The sequence below is a fragment of the Lactuca sativa genome, chromosome 3 (genome assembly GCF_002870075.4).
Source record: "Lactuca sativa cultivar Salinas chromosome 3, Lsat_Salinas_v11, whole genome shotgun sequence".
NCBI classification, from domain to species: Eukaryota; Viridiplantae; Streptophyta; class Magnoliopsida; order Asterales; family Asteraceae; genus Lactuca; species Lactuca sativa.
Genome location: NC_056625.2, coordinates 5760108 through 5779009, shown reverse-complemented (window position 1 = coordinate 5779009; position 18902 = coordinate 5760108). Strand labels below are relative to the sequence as shown.

General features: G+C 33.6%; 4 protein-coding genes across 4 annotated transcripts; 2 read left to right on the top strand and 2 right to left on the bottom strand.

Moving 5' to 3' along the window:
* The first annotated feature begins 385 nt into the window (after positions 1-385).
* On the top strand, positions 386-718 carry LOC111877610 (uncharacterized mitochondrial protein AtMg00820-like). The gene has a single exon (XM_023874128.1). It carries the CDS (start codon positions 386-388, stop codon positions 716-718), a length of 333 nt encoding a protein of 110 aa, XP_023729896.1.
* Positions 719-898: 180 nt separating this feature from the next.
* Positions 899-1297, top strand: LOC111877611 (uncharacterized mitochondrial protein AtMg00810-like). Its single transcript, XM_023874129.2, has one exon. The coding sequence runs from the start codon at positions 899-901 to the stop codon at positions 1295-1297; it is 399 nt and encodes a 132-aa protein (XP_023729897.2).
* Positions 1298-4986: 3689 nt separating this feature from the next.
* On the bottom strand, positions 4987-6933 carry LOC111877612 (uncharacterized). The gene is made up of 6 exons (XM_023874130.2): positions 6867-6933; positions 6190-6734; positions 5871-6120; positions 5562-5786; positions 5240-5481; positions 4987-5169 (listed from the first exon to the last, which is right to left on the bottom strand). Exons 1-6 carry the CDS (start codon positions 6931-6933, stop codon positions 4987-4989), a joined length of 1512 nt encoding a protein of 503 aa, XP_023729898.2.
* A 7513-nt stretch (positions 6934-14446) lies between these two features.
* On the bottom strand, positions 14447-16527 carry LOC111877653 (UDP-glucuronate 4-epimerase 3). The gene has a single exon (XM_023874171.2). The coding sequence runs from the start codon at positions 16118-16120 to the stop codon at positions 14798-14800; it is 1323 nt and encodes a 440-aa protein (XP_023729939.1). The 5' UTR covers positions 16121-16527; the 3' UTR covers positions 14447-14797.
* Positions 16528-18902: the final 2375 nt, after the last annotated feature.

Below are 18902 nucleotides of genomic sequence, written 5' to 3'. Positions count from 1 at the left end.
TAGACATGTCATGTTTGATGATTTTAAATTTCCTTTTTCTTCACTTCATAGAACATCATCTAATTCTTATTCATTTCAGGATGATGACATTTCTCCATATGTGTATCAAGATGAACACATGGTCTCATCTTCTCCTGGTGTTTTCCACCCTACAAACTCTCCGCCAGCATGCACCCCACCTGTTTGAACATCTCCTACACCTCCTAATTCACCTCAGGCAATCCTTCTTACACCTCCAATTCCACCGTCTACTCGACCTGTCACACGAAGTCAACATGGAATTTTTAAATCAAAAATTCCCTTTAATATTTCCACTTCGGTCTCTCGTTCACCTTTACCAAAAAATCTTGTTATTGCCCTTCATGATGTGAATTGGAAACATGCTATGGAAGATGAGTTTAATGCTCTTATGAAAAATAAGACGTGGGAACTTGTACCACGACCACCAAATGTTAATATTATCAGGTCTATGTGGATTTTTGCTCATAAAGAGCGTTCTAATGGTTCATTTGAGAGGCATAAAGCACGTCTTGTAGGTGATGGAAAAACACAACAAGTTGGCATTGATTATGGGGATACATTTAGTCTAGTGGTGAAGCCTGCGAATATCAGAACTGTGTTGGGTATTGCTTTATACAAATCTTGGTCTATTCACCAGTTATATGTAAAAAAACGTTTTTTACATGGAGAACTTAATGACACCATCTATATGCATTAACCATTGGAGTTTAGATACAAGTCACATCCAAATTACGTATGTCTATTGAAGAATTCCCTATATGGGCTCAAGCAAGCCCCACTGGCTTGGTATACACGCTTTGCCAATTATGTTCAGAAAATGGGATTTGTAGACAGCGTATCGGAGCACTCCTTGTTTATCTATAAGAATGGAGCAGGCATGGCATACCTTTTGCTTATCATTCTGAAAACATCATCTGATAATCTACGGGTATCTATTATCTCACAACTCAATTCTGAATTTGCTATGAAAGATTTGGGTTCATTAAGCTATTTCTTGGGAATTGCTGCCCACCGCCATCAACATGGTCTTTTTTTATCTCAAAGGAAATATGCAACTGAAATTCTTTTTTTTTTATCTCAAAGGAAATATGCAACTGAAATTATTGACTTTGTCGGTATGTCGACTTGCAAACCATTTGTTACACCTATTGATACCAAACTCAAGCTTAGCGCCTCATCTAGTCCTCCATATGTTGATCCTTCTCATTATAGGAGTTTGGCAGGAGCCCTTCAATACCTAACGTTTACTAGACCTGATATCACGTATGCAGTCTAACAAGTATGCTTATTCATGTATGATCCTCGTAATGAACACATGACTGCTTTAAAACACATCCTCATATATGTTCAAGGGACTTTGGAGTTTGGTCTACACATTTATCCCTCCTCATGTTCATCTCTTGTCTCATTCACTGACGCTGAATGGGAAGGATGTCCCGATATTTCAACTTCCGTTGTTCAAATAGAGAGTAGAAAATCCATTTCAAACCAAAAAACAAAAAGACAACATGGTGTAAAACTGAATTTTAATTATCATATATTTATATTCAATTGAATTTATTAATATCTAAAGGTGGATTAAAGAAGTTTAGGATTCCTGTCCAAAAATACGTGTCAATAGCACAGGGCCAAACTTTTTGATGCAAGTGTTTTCATATTCATGCAAAGGGGAATCTTTTGTAGACCACATTGTTTTAAATTCAATGCTATGCTATAAGCGGCGTAAAATATTTTATCATGAAATATATATATATATATATATATATATATATATATATATATATATATATATATATATATATATATATATATATATATATATATATATATATATATATATATATATATTATATAGTTTACTTTTTTTATATATTTTACAAATAACTGATCTCTATTCTAATAAATGAATAGTTTTAATCTTCATTTGGCTGGCAAGTGTCATTCTACTATATGTCATATGTCATATAGTAGGCAAGTCATTTCAAAATTTAAATTTATATTTTCTAATTATATGTTAAATTTGAATTTATATTAACTTTAAAAATTTGATATATCTCATAATTAATAATTTATTTAAAATAAATGATTAATAATTATAAATTTTTATTATGAAAATTTAATTAATTTTATAGCCGTAGATCTCATGGTTTATAAACTAGTTTACTAATATAGAATAGAGCAAGTGAAAAGTGTTTAGCAACACACTTTTAAAAAAATTTAATGACTCTAAAAATTATTTAAATTTTTAAAAAAGTATCATAAAGATCATCCCGCTTTCGTAAACCAATATAAAACCAATAAATTTCATTTACATGTTATATTTTTAATCAACGTTATTTGAAATAACGATTCTATTGTAGAATTAGTGAATTAAGTGATCAAATTAAAAATATGTTACTATCAACCTTTAAACTATGGATATAATTTGATACAAATTAGGCCGAGATTGTCTTTAGTTAGGAATAATTGCTTTTGACTTCGTTATTTGATCCATATTTGACTACACAACCTTCTAGAAGAAGACCTATTTTCTCATCGTATGAGGTATTCATTTTTGTTTCTCAAAACACGGATTATATATACATATATGAGCCATGACATGTGTTCTCAAATTATATTACAGTACATGATTACTCACAAGAAGCTACGTAACAACAATATGCTTTTAATAATTCCTTTAAATGACTCTATAAGTGGAGGAAACAAATACAAAGATATAAAGAGGAATAATATATTTTTTTGTCTATTTTATTCGTCCATATTATTTTAGTTTGTAATTAATTCTGAGTTTATTTGGTACTATAGTATATTCATTAGACCTACGATTTTTAAAACGTCAATTTATTGAATATCTGACATTTATAATAATTGCATTATTCTTGGTGGAAAGATATTCTAGCCAAATAACATAAGTATGTAAGATTGTAAGTAAAGAATCGAATATTTAGTGGTGAAACCATTAAGAATTTTGAATATTTCTCTACTATTAATGAATCATAGCTATTAATGGAAGTCAAAATTTTAAACTGAAAGGTGGATGGAATGATATTTTTTCCAACTTGACTCCTCGAGTGGTGCTTTAAACCCAAACCCAAGCCACTATTTGGTAGTGATACTTGAACAAATGAAGCACGAATTTGTTTTGATATCTTTTGGAAGTATATAGTAAATTTATTAATTCAAATAATCTTCAATGCTATTAATAATCTAATAATTTTAAAATACATACGGTAGAGAAAAAAACAAAATTTTGTTGGATGCATCGATCAAAATTCAAATTTGAAATGAAAAGTTGATGAACAAACTTTACCGGACATAATGAACTCAGTGGTCCAATAGCCACCAACAATATATCACATACTTCATAGTGTAAGCACATTTGGAAACAAGTTAAAACCTTTAAGTGGAAAGACAGTTGCTTTATATACAATTTGTTTTTTTTTTTTTTTTAAATTTCATAAATTGATTAATCCATCAATATGTTTTCTTTATTGATTATAAATTTACAAAATATTTGATAGATTTAGTATAAACAATCTTAGAAGAAATGAAACATTAAAGAAATAGTACTCACCGTTACAATATTACTTGCACTTCCACCATTCAAGACAATGGTAATAGTTGAAGCATGATTAGTATAGAGTATATCTTTTTTAACCGGCGAGAAAAATATAAAACTAAAAATTCCCCACTGTCACCTAGCAAGAAGTTAGATTAGGGTCACATGAACAAAATTATATACTATAAAGGAAATGTGAACTACACCAACTAACCTAATCACATGCAACTCCCTTTTTTTACCCTTATATTTAAATAAAGAACAAATTACGCGAACGGTCCTTTAGGTTTTTGATTTTTCCCTAATCTAGTCCATGCGGTACTTTTTTTCCTCAAATAGTACCTATGGACCATAAGTTGCACGAGTTTGGTCCCCGAGTTGGATGTCCGTCCATTCCAACGTTAAGTTGCCCCCATGTGACTTGCACATGAGGGTATTTATGTCATTTTAGCCTAAAGGACCTTTTCTGAACATATAAATTAACGCTTATATTACTTCTTCTTGTTCTTCCTCCTAATTTAATCGATCACTACTACTGTTAGATAAAGAAAGCTGAGGAAAATGCCGATATGTGCTTGTGGAAATCGTGATCTAGCCATCGTCACTTCCTGGTCAGATCGCAACCCTGGAATGCGATTTTGTCTTGTCTTCGTAATGAGAGAAGGTGTGGTTGGATTGGGTGATTTGATGAGCCGATGTGCCCTAGATCGGTGGAAGTGATACTTGGGTTAATCAGGTCTATGAACAAGCTCCAAGAATCTCTTCAACAAGCTACACTGCAAGCTAGGATGTATAAGTTAATCATTCTCTTCAGTTGGGGTCTTTTTGCAATTCATTACTTGAAGCATGGTCGAAGTTGCCTCTGAATGTGGTGTTTGAATGCAAGAAGTAGTGTCGTAGTCATAGGGTTAATGTACTGGTGGTCTTATTTTGAGTCTGAAGATAGGAAATTGTACCATGGTTTATGTAATGTTTGTGTCTTTTTTGAGTTTGACTGCAGTAAATTATGTTCTGGTTAATGTTGTCTTAATGTTATAGTCTTTTGTAATCAAATGGTTTAATTTCAGAACAAGGTTATTGTGTCATGGCTTTGTGCAATCAAATATTATTGACAAGAACACCAATTCAACATGCATGACCAAACACTTTGAATATCACAAATACTAGTTGACAAGAACAAGAATATAACAAAAATGTTATTGTATATCACAACAGTAGTTGACATTGTTTCACATTTTACCTATGTGTACAATGATTCAAGGTCAACATGCATGACCATACAAAATAAGGAGCCCAAAGTAAGTATTTTTTGGTACATAAACATAGGTGTTAACATAACCATAAAAGTAAAGTGCAAATTACATCAAAAGACCTAATGGTTCTCAACAACACCCCCATCCTCACTTCTATCCTCCTGTTTCTTTAGTTCTTTTGTCATTAGGGCCACCTTGACCTTTACAAGTTCTTGAATTATGCCCTTTGTTGTTGCACTTTCTACATGTGACAGTGGTCCACCTCTTGGACAGTTTATGCCCCTGTGTAGCAGGTTCATCATATGCCCTCTTCCTTTTCTTTTTGGGCCTACCTACCTACAAATGTACATAAGATTAAATTGTTGTTCTTAAAAAACTTCAGTTATATTTATATATGAAGACATACATGAACAACATGTTTGGGTGGAAGCAACTTGGTTGGGCATTGTGATTTGGGCCACATCAATCTACCATTTATAGGTTCAATTTTGTGTTTGTACACTTCTGCCCATGTAATTAGCCAGTAGCATGGGTGGACCCAATGCTCCAACTCAGGAACATTCTTTGCTCCATGTTGAATCTTGTCCCATATTGCACTTATTGCATGTGAGCATAAAATGCATGTAATTTCCCAATGTCTACATGTGTCTGTTTTTTCATCCAAATTCACAATAAACTTATCACCCCAATGAGCAGTGACTTGAGTTTTAACCCCATTGAAAATACACCTGTGCTTTGTGCTTGTCTTTTCATTTGATCAAGAAGACTTGTGGCAGTTGGTGTGAGAGGACCATGGCATTTATCAATCTCTCTTTGGACATTGCAAATTCTCTTCATCAAATACTCTCTAATATACTCCAAACAATAAATGATAGGTTTGTCCCTACCACCTTGTATTTTTCCATTCAAAACCTCACACAGGTTATTCAACAAGATGTTAGTATGTGCCCTCCCTGTTTAGTCATATAATACAAAATGAGAATAAATCCTAACAATGACAAGTAAATGTTAACATAAAGGAAAAATGAAGTACTAACCTGAGAAATGAGATCTTGCCCAATGAGCTGGAGGAATCTGTATCAGCCAATCATGAGCTTCAACTTTGAATTTCTTTAGCTCTTCTAATGCTTTCTCAAAATGCCTTAAAGTAGTAGCAATTGCACATGCCCACACCAAATCTTTGAGCTCTTTATCCTTCCACTGCCTTTTCATATTTTCATAAATATGCCTCAGACATAACCTATGCTCAGCTTGAGGGAAAAGTTTGGCAATTGCAGGAATGATACCCTATTTAAATATTTCAATACTTAGTTGACTAAATAACAACAATATCAAATTAAATTGAAGTATATGTACCTTCTGCCTATCTGAGATGAAAGTGAAGTTTGAATTATCATAAAGTTCCAGATCATCACCAAGTTGTTCCAAAAACCATGTCCATGAATTGGTGGTTTCATTCTCAACAAGAGCATATGCAAGAGGATATATCCCATTATTGGAATCTACCCCTACGACAGTCAAAATTTGACCAGGATAGGGACCTTTCATGAAAGTACCATCCAACCCTATGAAATCCATTAGATTAGCCTTAAATCCTTCCTTTAATGCTCCTAAACAAATGTAAATTCTCCTAAATGTCCTTGTATCATAATTTAAATTTGGCTCACTGTAACAATCAATCTTCACATTAGTACCCGAGTTTATTTCCATCAACTCTAGTCCATAGTCCCTCAAAATAGCATATTGTTTCTGCAAATCCCCAAAAACATGCTTCTGAGCCAATTCCTTTGCCCGATGTACCTTCATTCTTGACATGTTCATCTCGAATTTTTGAATGAGATCTTCTTGAAGTGCATTGACTGGAATGGTTGGATTACTCTCAATTTGCATCACAATGTTTGCTGCAATGAATTTGTAGTTTCAAGCTTTAATGGTTCTTGATTGCACACACCGATGTTCACTAACTAGGGTGTTCACTACCCAGTCATCTGTCTCTTAAGGTCTAGACACCAGTACAACCCAAGGACATTTACCCTCTTTCATATTTACTGTTTTGTCCTTGAATCTAGTCCTTGACTTTGTCCATGGCCCACCACTCATATCTGGGACCACTCTTATACACTTAGCCCTAATCCTTGTTTTGTCATTTTTTTCAAAATGTAAATCCCTTTTGGTTTCTACTACATGTTTGTTTATATATTCTTTCACATCTTTCTTTGTTTTGAACTTCTGTCCTAATGTGAAAGCCTTTTGATGAACTACACCCTCAGAATAACTTTTTTCCTTTCTTATGTCTCTCAACATCCTCTCTCTGTTGTTATCTTCATCTACAATAGGTGACTCAAACGATTCTGGGTCTATGACCTCCAAATCTTCACCTTCAGTAAAGTCAACACCACTACCATTTGCTTCTTTGGTGGTTTTTTTTGAACCCACTCAACATCTTCATCAACATGTATATGAAATTCTTTCATATCGACATCCACATCATCTATAATATTTTCTAAATCCACAAAGAAGTCTTCGTCCTCACTCTCATCATCTGTCATATTACCCTCACTCCTACTACCCTCACTCCAAGGACCCTCACTAACACTTTCCTTACTTCCACTGTATTCATCCTCAAAAAACTCAACATCATGTAGATTTTTTCCCCCACCATATTCTGCGTCCACATCCCCCATTACCTCATAATCATCCACTGGATCAACATCCCCTTTTGCTTGGTGCTCATCCCCTGTGTCAACATCTTTTTTACCATGGTTATCCTTAAACTCTACCCCCTAAAGGTATCATTCTCTCGATCAACTAAGTATTTTTTGTTGATTACAGGTTCATAGGGTACAATTAACTTTGACAAATCAGTGGACTCATTCAAATCCAACTTTTTACTACATGACCCAATTGATTTCCTTTTCATTCTAACCCTATTCATTTCAGGAGAATCATTCCCTTCAACTTCCTCAATACGAACCTTCAATGGGGACTTAAAGTAAGGGACTACTCTAGTATTTCCATGCTCGATGTACAAATTAATTTTCTTATGATTAAGCACATACCTTGCCAGCTAAATGACTTCCTGATCGGTGCCAAGGGGTAACAATCCACTATCCAAGTCTGTCTCTGGGATCATGAAATGGTAAAACATTATACCACCATCATTGTACCCTAAAACTGCCATCATATCATCTAACTCGTGGACTGAAAACACATCCATGTCCACAAAATCAAAGTGATCAACAAGCCCATCTATGTATGACCTTCCAGATACCGTATTTGTGAACAAACCTCCATGATTTATTTTGAATGTGCAAAAGCTTGAAATAGAACCTGTGAACATTCAAGAACAATAAAATGTTAATGATGGAGGAAAGAAAAATTACATTTCGTCAAAACCTAGCATTACAAGGTCCGTGCTTACCATATTCTTTACGTAGGTTAGGTGGTTGGGTGTAGCGTGGACGTAAAGACCACAATGTGAGCACCATTTTCCTCGATACACCGTTCAATCAGTTGAACTGTAACGACCGACGACGATAAGAACTCACGATTGAAGAAGATGGGATGATCAAAAGGTTTTCTTGGGGAAAGAGATAGAGTGTAAAGTCAATGTCTGAAACTAAACCTCGTCGCCTTAATGGATATAGTTGTTAATTTATATGCTCAGAAAAGGTCCTTTAGGCTAAAATGACATAAATACCCTCATGTGCAAGTCAAATGGAGCAGCTTAACGTTGGAATGGACGGACATCCAACTCGGGGACCAAACGCGTGCAACTTATGGTCCATAGGTACTATTTGAGGGAAAAAAGTACCATAGGGACTAAATTAGGGAAAAATCCAAAACCTAAAGGACCATTCGCGTAATTTGTTCTTAAATCAATTGAAAACTACGGAAATAATTTTATCAAAAACTACATTAGAAGGGAATAAAAACACTGTTAATTGTTAAATATCTTGTTGAAACACTAAACAAACCCATAACTAATGGTTAACAACAATTTCCTTTTTCTTGGCAAGTGACCCCAAACATGATTAGTACGTTATTGCTCACGTGCAATGGAGTTGTGATATGGATCAATACTTTGGTGATAAAGCTCGACGGTATACCAATTTTAGATACTTCAGTTTGGTGATTAGGACAAGAAATCATATTCAGGACCAATACATTTCCGGTGTGCTTTAGGTGAAAGATTTTTTTTGCATGGAGTATCCGTCCCTCACTCTCTTTCATCTGATTTGCCAATAACTTTTTTTCTTTTGTTTTTTTAGTTTTTATTAAATTATATATAATACTAAAAAGTTATTAAAAAATATATTAAAATTTATGGTTTTTAATTCCCTAAAAACATATAAATTTATATAAATATATTTAAAAATAAAATAAAAAACTAAGGTGAAGTGAAAGGTAATCATTTGTTGGGTTTTGAAGAGTGGAAAGAGAGAAAAAAAAAATGTGGTTGACGTTGTAAATGGAACATTGTCAGCATGTGAAGTCCAATGCCAATTCAAATGAAATACTCTTGGCCGATTAGTTGGCTTAAAACGGCCGATATGAGCTGAGATAATGGTCCTATGAATATGTTCTCGAGGGTAGAGTCGCTTAAAGCTCTTATACCCCGATTATGTTAATGCTTCAGCGCGAACTGCTGATGCAGAGCGGTCATCGTTTCGACTATTCCGCTGTGAAAAGAATATGTTGTTCTCAAATGTAAAGGAAGAGTTGCTAGTAACAAGTGAGGGAAGGAACCCCAGGGAAAGAAGAAATCAAAGCGCTCTAGCCGGGATATCAAGATCATGTGCGAAAGGGACAAGCAAAAGGCTTCTTGGTATAAAAAAAAAGAAAGTAAAGCTAGGCAAGGTCTTTTGTGAATGAACGAGATGAGGTTGGAGGCAGTTAACTTCCAGCATGGTAGGTGCTTTCTTCGCAAGTATGTATGTTGATGGCACAGTGTCCTATCTGCTCAAGTAAAGCAGGGGTTGACGCTAGATTTCACAGTAGGAATTGCACGGAAAAGTCAGGGGTTGCACGCTAGTAGAAAAAATAAAAATTTCGAAAAATTCCTTACTACGGCCGGAAAAGTCAGGGTATGTCGATGTCACAATGGACCCCCTAGGTCCGCCCTTGAAGGAAAGTTGCACAACCCAATGTGTTACGCATTAGTGACATTTGCTACTTAATCTCCATATGTTGTCAAGTGAGGACTTCTTCAAAGAACGAATTCTTTTTAATCTTAATTAAGTTGATTTGTTGCTGTTGATTTCAATAGCCAAGTCAAGCTTTCCAGCAAACGAGATAGATGCTTATTTTACCTCTGTCAACTATCATTTTATTTGATATTTTGATCTTGCATGAACAATAAAGTAGACGATTAACTATTATAATTGATTTAAAATAAAGTATCTTTGGTTTTAAGATCTTTTTGAAATAAAAGAAACTGAAATATGGGAAACTAAAAATCAAGAATTTAAATATGTAAGGCACAAAATAAAATTATTTGTTATTTTATTTTTCGATTGGAATGTATATGATGTAAAAACACCTAAATATTTATTATTATTTTGTTGGTAATTTTATTTAATAAAAAACGAAAGAAAGTTTTGTTTAAATTAACTTTTTGTAAGTCGGAAGTTAACAACTCTTATTGAGGTATTTAAGTGAAACAAAATTCAAACTTAGTAACTATTTAATAAATTGATAATAAGTATTTTAAAATTTTTGTAAGAATTTCGTATTTTACCAATAGAAAATTGTTGTTGAATTCTAAAGTTATTGAGTTTGGTTGCGAAATATCGCATGTAATTATGATTGACAAAGTGGACGATATCCATCTTTTTCTTTGTATAAGTGATTGATTGATGCACATTTAATTTAAATCAACCTTTTTTAGAGTCGTCAAAGTTCCTCCTTTCTTCCATGCATATGATATTGATTTTGATAGTTAGGTTTTATTTATACATGACAAAATGAAATAATAGACCATGTTAGAAAATCATTTAAAACGGATAATAAGTCAAATAAATATAAACATGTTTCCAAAAAAAAAAGCCAAAATGGTTATCGTGAATTTAAACGAGTTAAATTGAGTCGAATTGAATAATTCCATCAAAACATCTTTTTACCTTTTCTCTTTTGTTCATTTCATGTGGAAAACGATATCCATATATAACATGAAAAGGTGTAAAGTTACCTTAAGGCTTATAGTGTATCGCATTATATAGACATCCATCAAATAATTCACTAAAAAATTTAAAAATAAAACTTTCTACAATGCTTTTTGAAACTTTTTACCCATACAATAAAAATAAATTCAAACTTTTGACTCGTAGAACAATTATACATGAACGATAACAAGCCGTAATCATCTCTATATTTCTCTTAGTAGAAGCTATAGTAAATATCATATGCTATATTCATCAGATCAAATTATTCATATTTTTTAAGTTTTCATCGCATTAATTTAACTATTATTTTTATCTATTTTCCAATAAAAATAAGCATCACAAGAATATGATTACAAAAACATGTAACTTTCTATTTGGTTTTTTTTTTCTAATTTTGTAAATTTTGATTTGAAAATAGAATTGATGTATATAAACTTTTTATTTAGTAAATCACAATATTACCTTAATACTAACAAATGTTTTAAAGTACATACACACAAATTTAGTGACTTTTGGTGGTAAAAGATTTATGTATTCTACAGTGACACTCTTTGTTGAACGTTCAAGTTCTTCAAAAAAAATCAAATTTATTTTATTCCCTAATAAGTATATTATGTGTGAGTCGTTTCTAAATAAATTCAAAAACTGTTGATGGAATCGTTCACATTTAATGATAAACTAGCGGAAAAACCTGAGCTTCGTCCCAGATCGTTTTTTGTGTTTTTTATGAAAAAATATAAAAGTTTTGACTGTAAGGACCAAAAGTATTAAAATGGCTAAAGAATTAAATGAGTTTGAATTAGCAAATTTTTAGAAAATGGACCAAAATAGTCAATTCCTTAAAGTTTTGTAGCCAAAATTTGAATATTAAAAAAGTTCCTAAAAAAATGTAAAAAGTTTGATTCCAATGACCAAAAGTGTCAAAATGGCTAAAGAATTAAAGGGGTTGGAATTAGCAAGTTTTTAGAAAATGGACCAAAGTCATCAATTTCTTAAAGTTTTGTGGCCAAACTTTGAATATTAAAAGGTTCCTAAAAATTGAAAAAAATTTGATTCAAATGACTAAAAGTGTCAAAATGGGTAAAAAAAAAGGGGACAAAGTTGACAAAAAAAGGTGTAAGTTTACTATAAAGGGTTGGAATTAACAAGTTTTTAGAAAAGGGACCAAAGTTGTCAATTCCTTAAAGCTTTGTGGCCAAACTTTGAATATTAAAACGTTCCTAAAAAATAACCAAAAATGTAAAAATAAATAAAAAAGAGGGACCAATTATGTCAAACCCTCAGGAACTTTACTGTTCCTAAGGGAACATAAAATATAAATATATATATATATATATATATATATATATATATATATATATATATATATATATATATATATATATATATATATATATATATATAATTGGTGGGTCTCATAATAAGTTGATGAATATGCTTTAGTACTATGAAGATTCTTTTGAGTTTTATTTGAATATATGAGTTAATTAATAGGCATCATGAAAAAGCTTAACAAATAAGCTCTACTATAAAAGAGGCTCTAAGAAATTCATCATATGAGCAAACTCAAACTCAAACACCGATAATTTAATACCAATAACATGATTACAATTAAAATAAAACAATATACAGTTATCATTTAATTTAAAACAAAATTTTAATTTTGAAAATATAAAATTTGTATGGAACAAACTTTGATATCACATGGTGATATGCATAAGCTATAGATAGAACATGTAAAGTGTTTAATGTGGCTATTTAAATTGGCTATACGGGAAAATAAAACTGAATTTTATGTGATATAAACCCATCAATATCATAAACGACAAACATAACAAATAAGCCCATTTGGAATGTGTCAGTGTGGGCTTCGCTGCGACTTTGTGAGGTTACTGTTTTTGAATTATATGTTTGAGTAAATTACAGAATCGTCCCTGTCAAGGTGCTAAAAAGCATTTTCAACCCTTATTTTTAAAAATTAACTTGGACTCGTCCATTGTGTGGTTAAAAGTTGCACATGCCATTCTTCATTAGTTTAAATTTACACGTTTCATCCCTCCGATCTAGGGTTTCAAACAGAGATAGAGGCGAAAAAAATAGATTCGTTCTTCCATTTCTATTAAGCGAGGGGTGAAGGAGAAGACGGTGATGGTGGTGTGCAGAAGAAGGGGGTGGTGGTTTCGAATGCAGATGAAGACGACGATGGTTGCTATAATGATGGCAGAGAAAGAAAGAGAAGAGATGTGTGGTTGTGGTTGTCGGCAACTTCGTGACTAGTGTGTAGATATGTGACAGTGATACATAGGCGGCGAATGTAGAATCTAAGATGGAGATGGAGCGATGGATGGTGGTCTTCTCCTGGAGACCTCGTTTCAATGATGTAGAAGGAAAATGGGAAAACAAAGGGGAAGGGGGAGCGGAAGGGATGGGTTGATTGGTAAGGTATTATTTTTTTTTAATCTAAAAAATGATAAATAAATATTAAAAAGTTTTAAAAAAAATTATTAATGGTGAAAGGGTCATTTTATGTCAAAAAGGACGACCTGAGTGAAAAAAAAATTATACAGAGACAGTCCAAGTTAATTTTAAAAAAAAAAAAAAAATTATACAGAAACAGTCCAAGTTAATTTTTGAAAAAAAAGACTGAATGTTTTTTTTGACACCAATACAAGGACGATTCGTGTAATTTAGTCTACATTTTATAAATATATTGGGACAAAATAAAAGAAAATTCATGAACTTACTTTTCATTCCAAGTAATTTATAATTTTATGCAAAATAACAACTTGTTTCTAATTTCCTTTATTTTTATAAAGATAACCCATTTGAAATATGGTATTCATTTGGTAAGACGTTAAATCCAAGATTATATAAGAATAATGTCTATCTAGAAATTGCAGTTATCTTACCTAAATCCCACCGATGGATCATACAATACACAACATATCTAATCTATGATGAAGACACTAGAACTTCGTTAGCACCAATAATTTCTTTTTTTCAAATTATTCTATCATTTAATTAGTTGCATCATGTAATATCAACAACTACATCATATCCTAAAATACTAATTATAATTGTTTTTCTAGATCAAATGTAATTATAGAGAGAGAGAGAGAGAGAGAGAGAGAGAGAGAGAGAGAGAGAGAGAGAGAGGGATACAATCTAAACAATAATCCAAGGGATGAAAACACAAACTTTGATACATTATCAACAATGAAAAGCTTAATCTTATTTGGACTTTGTTGAACTATACAATCTAATTGATATACCTACCTAACAATCGATCAAAGCTTCGAATAATTTATGAATCATGAAATCAACATGCAATCAAACCAACATACACAACTTATAAAGATAAACACTCAACTTACTTGCATAATCAATCATTGACATCGAGTAAAAAACCAGAACAATAACAAACCATGCAATGCAATGCAACACTATGATGAAAAGTAAGTCTAGATGAATAAACCTGAAAACCAACCTATTAATTAGGTTATTTAGATCATCAATTCATCATACTAAATATTAAAAACTAATAAAAATAATAATAGATATAGGAAATAAGGATTATATCCATCTGACCAACACTAAGTACGTACAAATCTGAATGGAACCAAGTCAACAGACTGTACATATGACCTCACATAACTCGATCTAAACAGTAAAGTCTTCCTTCCACTTCCACTTCCACTTCCACTAAAGTGTTCAAAAAGAATGCTGAATGCATACAAATCATCAAACCAAATTAATGGAAGAAGGGTTCATGAGTTAAAACAAACCTGATTTATCTCAATTCACCATGCACTCTTCTTCTTTGCACCATGATAATCAAGATACCATTTCACGAATTTCTTTAGCCCTGTTTCCAAATCTGTAGTGGGTCTGTATCCAAGCTCCTTCCGAGCCAAACTGATATTTGCATGGGTGAATGGCACATCGCCATTTCTAGGCATCAAAACCACCTTCTTCTTAGCTTTCACCTTCAACAGTTTCTCTAATATGCTAACTAGTTTATTCACTGAAACAGGAGAAGTGTTCCCTAAATTAATGATCCTAAACTGTGCTTCGCCCTTCTTTTTCCCTCCACTCCCGGTGCTCTTTTTTGCAGTATCCAGAGCCGATAAACAACCCTTCACGATATCATCAATGTACGTGAAATCCCTTGCCACAGTAGCATGATCAGGCCCTTCGAATATGGAAATCGGTCGTCTTTTCAAGATGTCTTTAGTGAAGAAGAAATACGCCATATCTGGTCTACCCCAAGGTCCGTATACAGTAAAGAAACGTAACCCGGTGATTGAAAGACCGTAGATATGGTTGTAAGTATGAGCGATTTCTTCACCGGCTTTTTTTGTGGCGGCGTAGAGGCTTGCCGGTTGATCGGTTCGGTCTTTTTCAGAGAAGGGTACCTTCGAATTCAGGCCGTAAACCGAACTAGAAGATGCCCAGACGATTGCAGGTTGAGGGTTTGTTGATTTCGCAACTTCTAGGAGGTTTACAAATCCCTCGACGTTTGATTTGATATAGGAATTAGGGTTTACCATGGCGTACCTGACACCGGCTTGCGCCGCAAGGTGGAGGACGTGAGTGAAGTGGACTAGGCCGAAGAGTTTACGGAGGAGAACTGCGTCGTTTATGTCACCGTCAACCACGAACACGCCGGCGCGGTCAAGGAGTTGTGATTTTCGTGATTTCTTTAGGGTAATGTCGTAGTACGAATTGAAATTGTCGAGTCCGACGACACCATCTCCACGGCGTTTAAGAGCGAGCGACGCGTGTGCACCGACGAAACCGGCGGCGCCGGTGACGAGTACCGAATGACCATTGCGCGAACGAATTTTAGCAGATGCTTTGACCTGATTCTCCCAACCCGATCCGCCGTAGGAAGCGGTGGTACGGAGGCCGCGGCGAGGGGCGGTGGTGGAAGGCGGCGACATAAAGAAGAATAAAGAGATCAAAGCCAGAAAAACGAGCGACCAAAATGTTATTCTTGGGACAGTGCTATGGAGGCGGAAACGGTGGTGAAGGTAGTACAGAGATGATTTGTCCGGCTTGAATTTTCCCGGAGTGGAGGGGATGTTATCGATGTGAGACAAAATGGGCTTCAAGGAGGTCATGTTTGGTTTCGAAAATCAAAAACCCAGAAATCAAATGTGGATATACTTGTGGGTGAATCTGGAAAAGCAAAGGGGTTTTCGCTTTGCGGGGAATGAAATTAGGGGTTTTTCAGGGTACTAAATTAGGGTTTTTTTCTTCTTTATTTTTGACAGAGGGGAAAGAGATGAACACAAAGTGTTTAATTTGGAGATTTGCTTAGTGGTGGTATTGAAGAGAACCCCATTACCCCTCTGGATTGAAAGAGAAACGAATCGATGATGTGTTCCTTCTGCGTACGTCTCTTAAATCACTCTTGTTGATGGCGATGATCTATCTGGTAGAGGAGAAACCGAGTGAAGATGAGCGTAAACAATGTTTTATTTTGTTTATTTTGTTGGGGAAATCGAAAGTTGATAAGTTCATGATTTTTTATTTTTTTTATTTATTTATTTTTTTTTGAGCCTTTTCCAACTGATTATGATTTATAACCATATCACAATTTCAGTCAAACTTTTACAAATAGAGTAAATTACAATCTTGGTCCCTATGGTTTTCATGAAATAACAGTTTTGGTCTTAGTATCCTGATTTGATCATGGAAGGTCCCTATTACACTATTTGGTAACAGTTTTGGTCCCTAGGATTTAACCCATCCGTTTACTTTATTTTGTTGAATACAAATGAAAAGACAATAATGCCCTTGTTATGTAATTTACTCTTAGATCTATCATCTTTCATAATGGGCAGAAAAGCCTTGTAAGTTGCAACCGACACCCTTAAATGATATAAGCAAGGAAGATATCTTACTCTTTCAACCAAAGTCATATTATTAATTTTCACAATTAAACCATTCAACTGAGGAATTTAGGAGATGTCGATGCCATGGTTTTATGCGTTTAGCCTCCAAGCATTATTAATATTACAGTTCTCAAATGAAAATTACTTCAGCAAGAATATTCGCTGACTGCAGTTCTCGGATCAGTAAGAAAAGTTTCACTACTTCTATACTTCACAATTAGAATATCAGAAATCAAAAAATTTATAGTTTCAGGAAACTAATGACTATCCAAAACCAGTAATAGTTACCTCAAATTGAAATAAAAAACAGAAGCAGTGAAGGAGAATTCATAACTCAAAAAGTCAAGAAGAAGAAGAAGAAAGAGAACTTAAAACTCTAATATCAAATTGAAGTCTAATTTCTGAAGCATTGCCGATAGATGGTTAGTTTGAAAAAAAATCACAAAGTCGAATATAAGAATTAAAAGAGAAGACAAGAAGAACAAAAATATCAATGACGTGTTTATATAACTATATTGTTTCAGTTTCCTCATCTTATGCCATGACTTATCGATTTCAATTTAGGCGTGAAAGATGGATTACCAGGAAACTGAAGATGTTGCATGCTTATTTTGTTCATTAGTCGCTCATTTTCCACGCCCAAAGGCTTCCAGTTGGGCTTAAATGTTAAAAGATTGTTAACTTTGCCCAAATAAAGTGTATATACCCATAAAAGATGATGAAAATGTGATGCCTAAGACCATTGCTACCCTGGCCCTTAGCCCAAGTAGTCCACTGGTGGGATGTCAAGTCCACCAAGCAAATTACACCATTTGTTTGCAAATAAAACATAAGATAATGGTAAAAAGGGGTATCGATCCTCGAGATAATGATTGTCTTCAATCATTAATGCAATCTAATAGAAGTAGTGCAATAAAACTAACTACAATTAAACTAAAAGAGGGGGTGTGATTGCTTGAAAACTAAAAGACTTGAAGAACTAAAATACTTGCAATTAAGCAAGATGGTGAGATGCTAAAATATTATAGAGAATTGGTCAATCAAGGCAATTCAGTATAATGGACATTTGTATGTTTATCATTAGGATTCAATATGAAGCTTATCATTTATCCCAAATTGGTTATAGTAATCATGAAGCATGATATGCCAAGATTCCTCAAAGGTAGTATGGAGGTTAGAGAAGCCCACAACACACCTTAATAAAAATCAAGGATTCAATCGAAGCAATTGAACCTAAGAAAGTTGATTAGCCTTAAGAACGAAGGAATCCCCAATTTCTGGAGGATGTCAATGCTTACATATCCATAAGGGAGTCATGATCCATAAGCTATAGATGATTTCTACCATCATAAAGCCCTTGTTCTAAGTAATTTCAATGATTTAATGCTAAACCAAAGAAATTGTCACACCCCCAAACCAGAATGGCGGAAACGTCTGAGGGTGGATGACTTCATGTACAGTATGATAACATAATGAATAATAGGGGTGTTCACGGTCCGGTTTTTTCGGTTTTTAGGTCAAACCGAAGCCAAACCTTTAGTAACGGTTTTTGTCAAGCAAAAACCGAATCCAAACCATTTAAAATTTAAAACCAAACCAAACTGTTACTAACGGTTTGGCTTCACGGTTTGGGCTTTTTAGGCCCATTTTAGTCGAGTGCATTAAACTAATTTTGTAAAATGAAACGATTACATTGGTACACCGTACATGAAAAGAAAAACTTACAAAAATAAAAATAACCTAACAGGACTAAGTTACATGATATTTACTATTTAAATAATAAAACATATGAAAACACTATTGTTGTTTGTAAAACAGATGAACCTAGAAAAAAACATATTAGATGAAAGTTTTCCTTGGAGAACAAATGTTGTCCATAATGCCCTCGAGGGTTTCTGAACGTTGAGTCTTGCTGATTGAGATACCAACACCTCATGCACTCTATTCTTCAACTGGAAACCACTACAACAAATATATGGAATGATATAGTTGTAATTTTATTTAT

What these genes read in the sequence shown, in the direction of transcription:
- LOC111877610 (XM_023874128.1), top strand. Translation starts at nt 386, where the DNA reads ATGGAAGATGAGTTTAATGCTCTTATGAAAAATAAGACGTGGGAACTT.
- LOC111877653 (XM_023874171.2), bottom strand. Translation starts at nt 16,120, where the DNA reads ATGACCTCCTTGAAGCCCATTTTGTCTCACATCGATAACATCCCCTCC.
- LOC111877611 (XM_023874129.2), top strand. Translation starts at nt 899, where the DNA reads ATGGCATACCTTTTGCTTATCATTCTGAAAACATCATCTGATAATCTA.
- LOC111877612 (XM_023874130.2), bottom strand. Translation starts at nt 6,933, where the DNA reads ATGAGTGGTGGGCCATGGACAAAGTCAAGGACTAGATTCAAGGACAAA. An exon ending in AACAGTAAATATGAAAGAGG is followed by an intron (nt 6,735 to 6,866) that starts GTAAATGTCCTT and finishes AATTCATTGCAG; the next exon opens with CAAACATTGTGATGCAAATT. An exon ending in GGCAAGATCTCATTTCTCAG is followed by an intron (nt 5,787 to 5,870) that starts GTTAGTACTTCA and finishes ATGACTAAACAG; the next exon opens with GGAGGGCACATACTAACATC.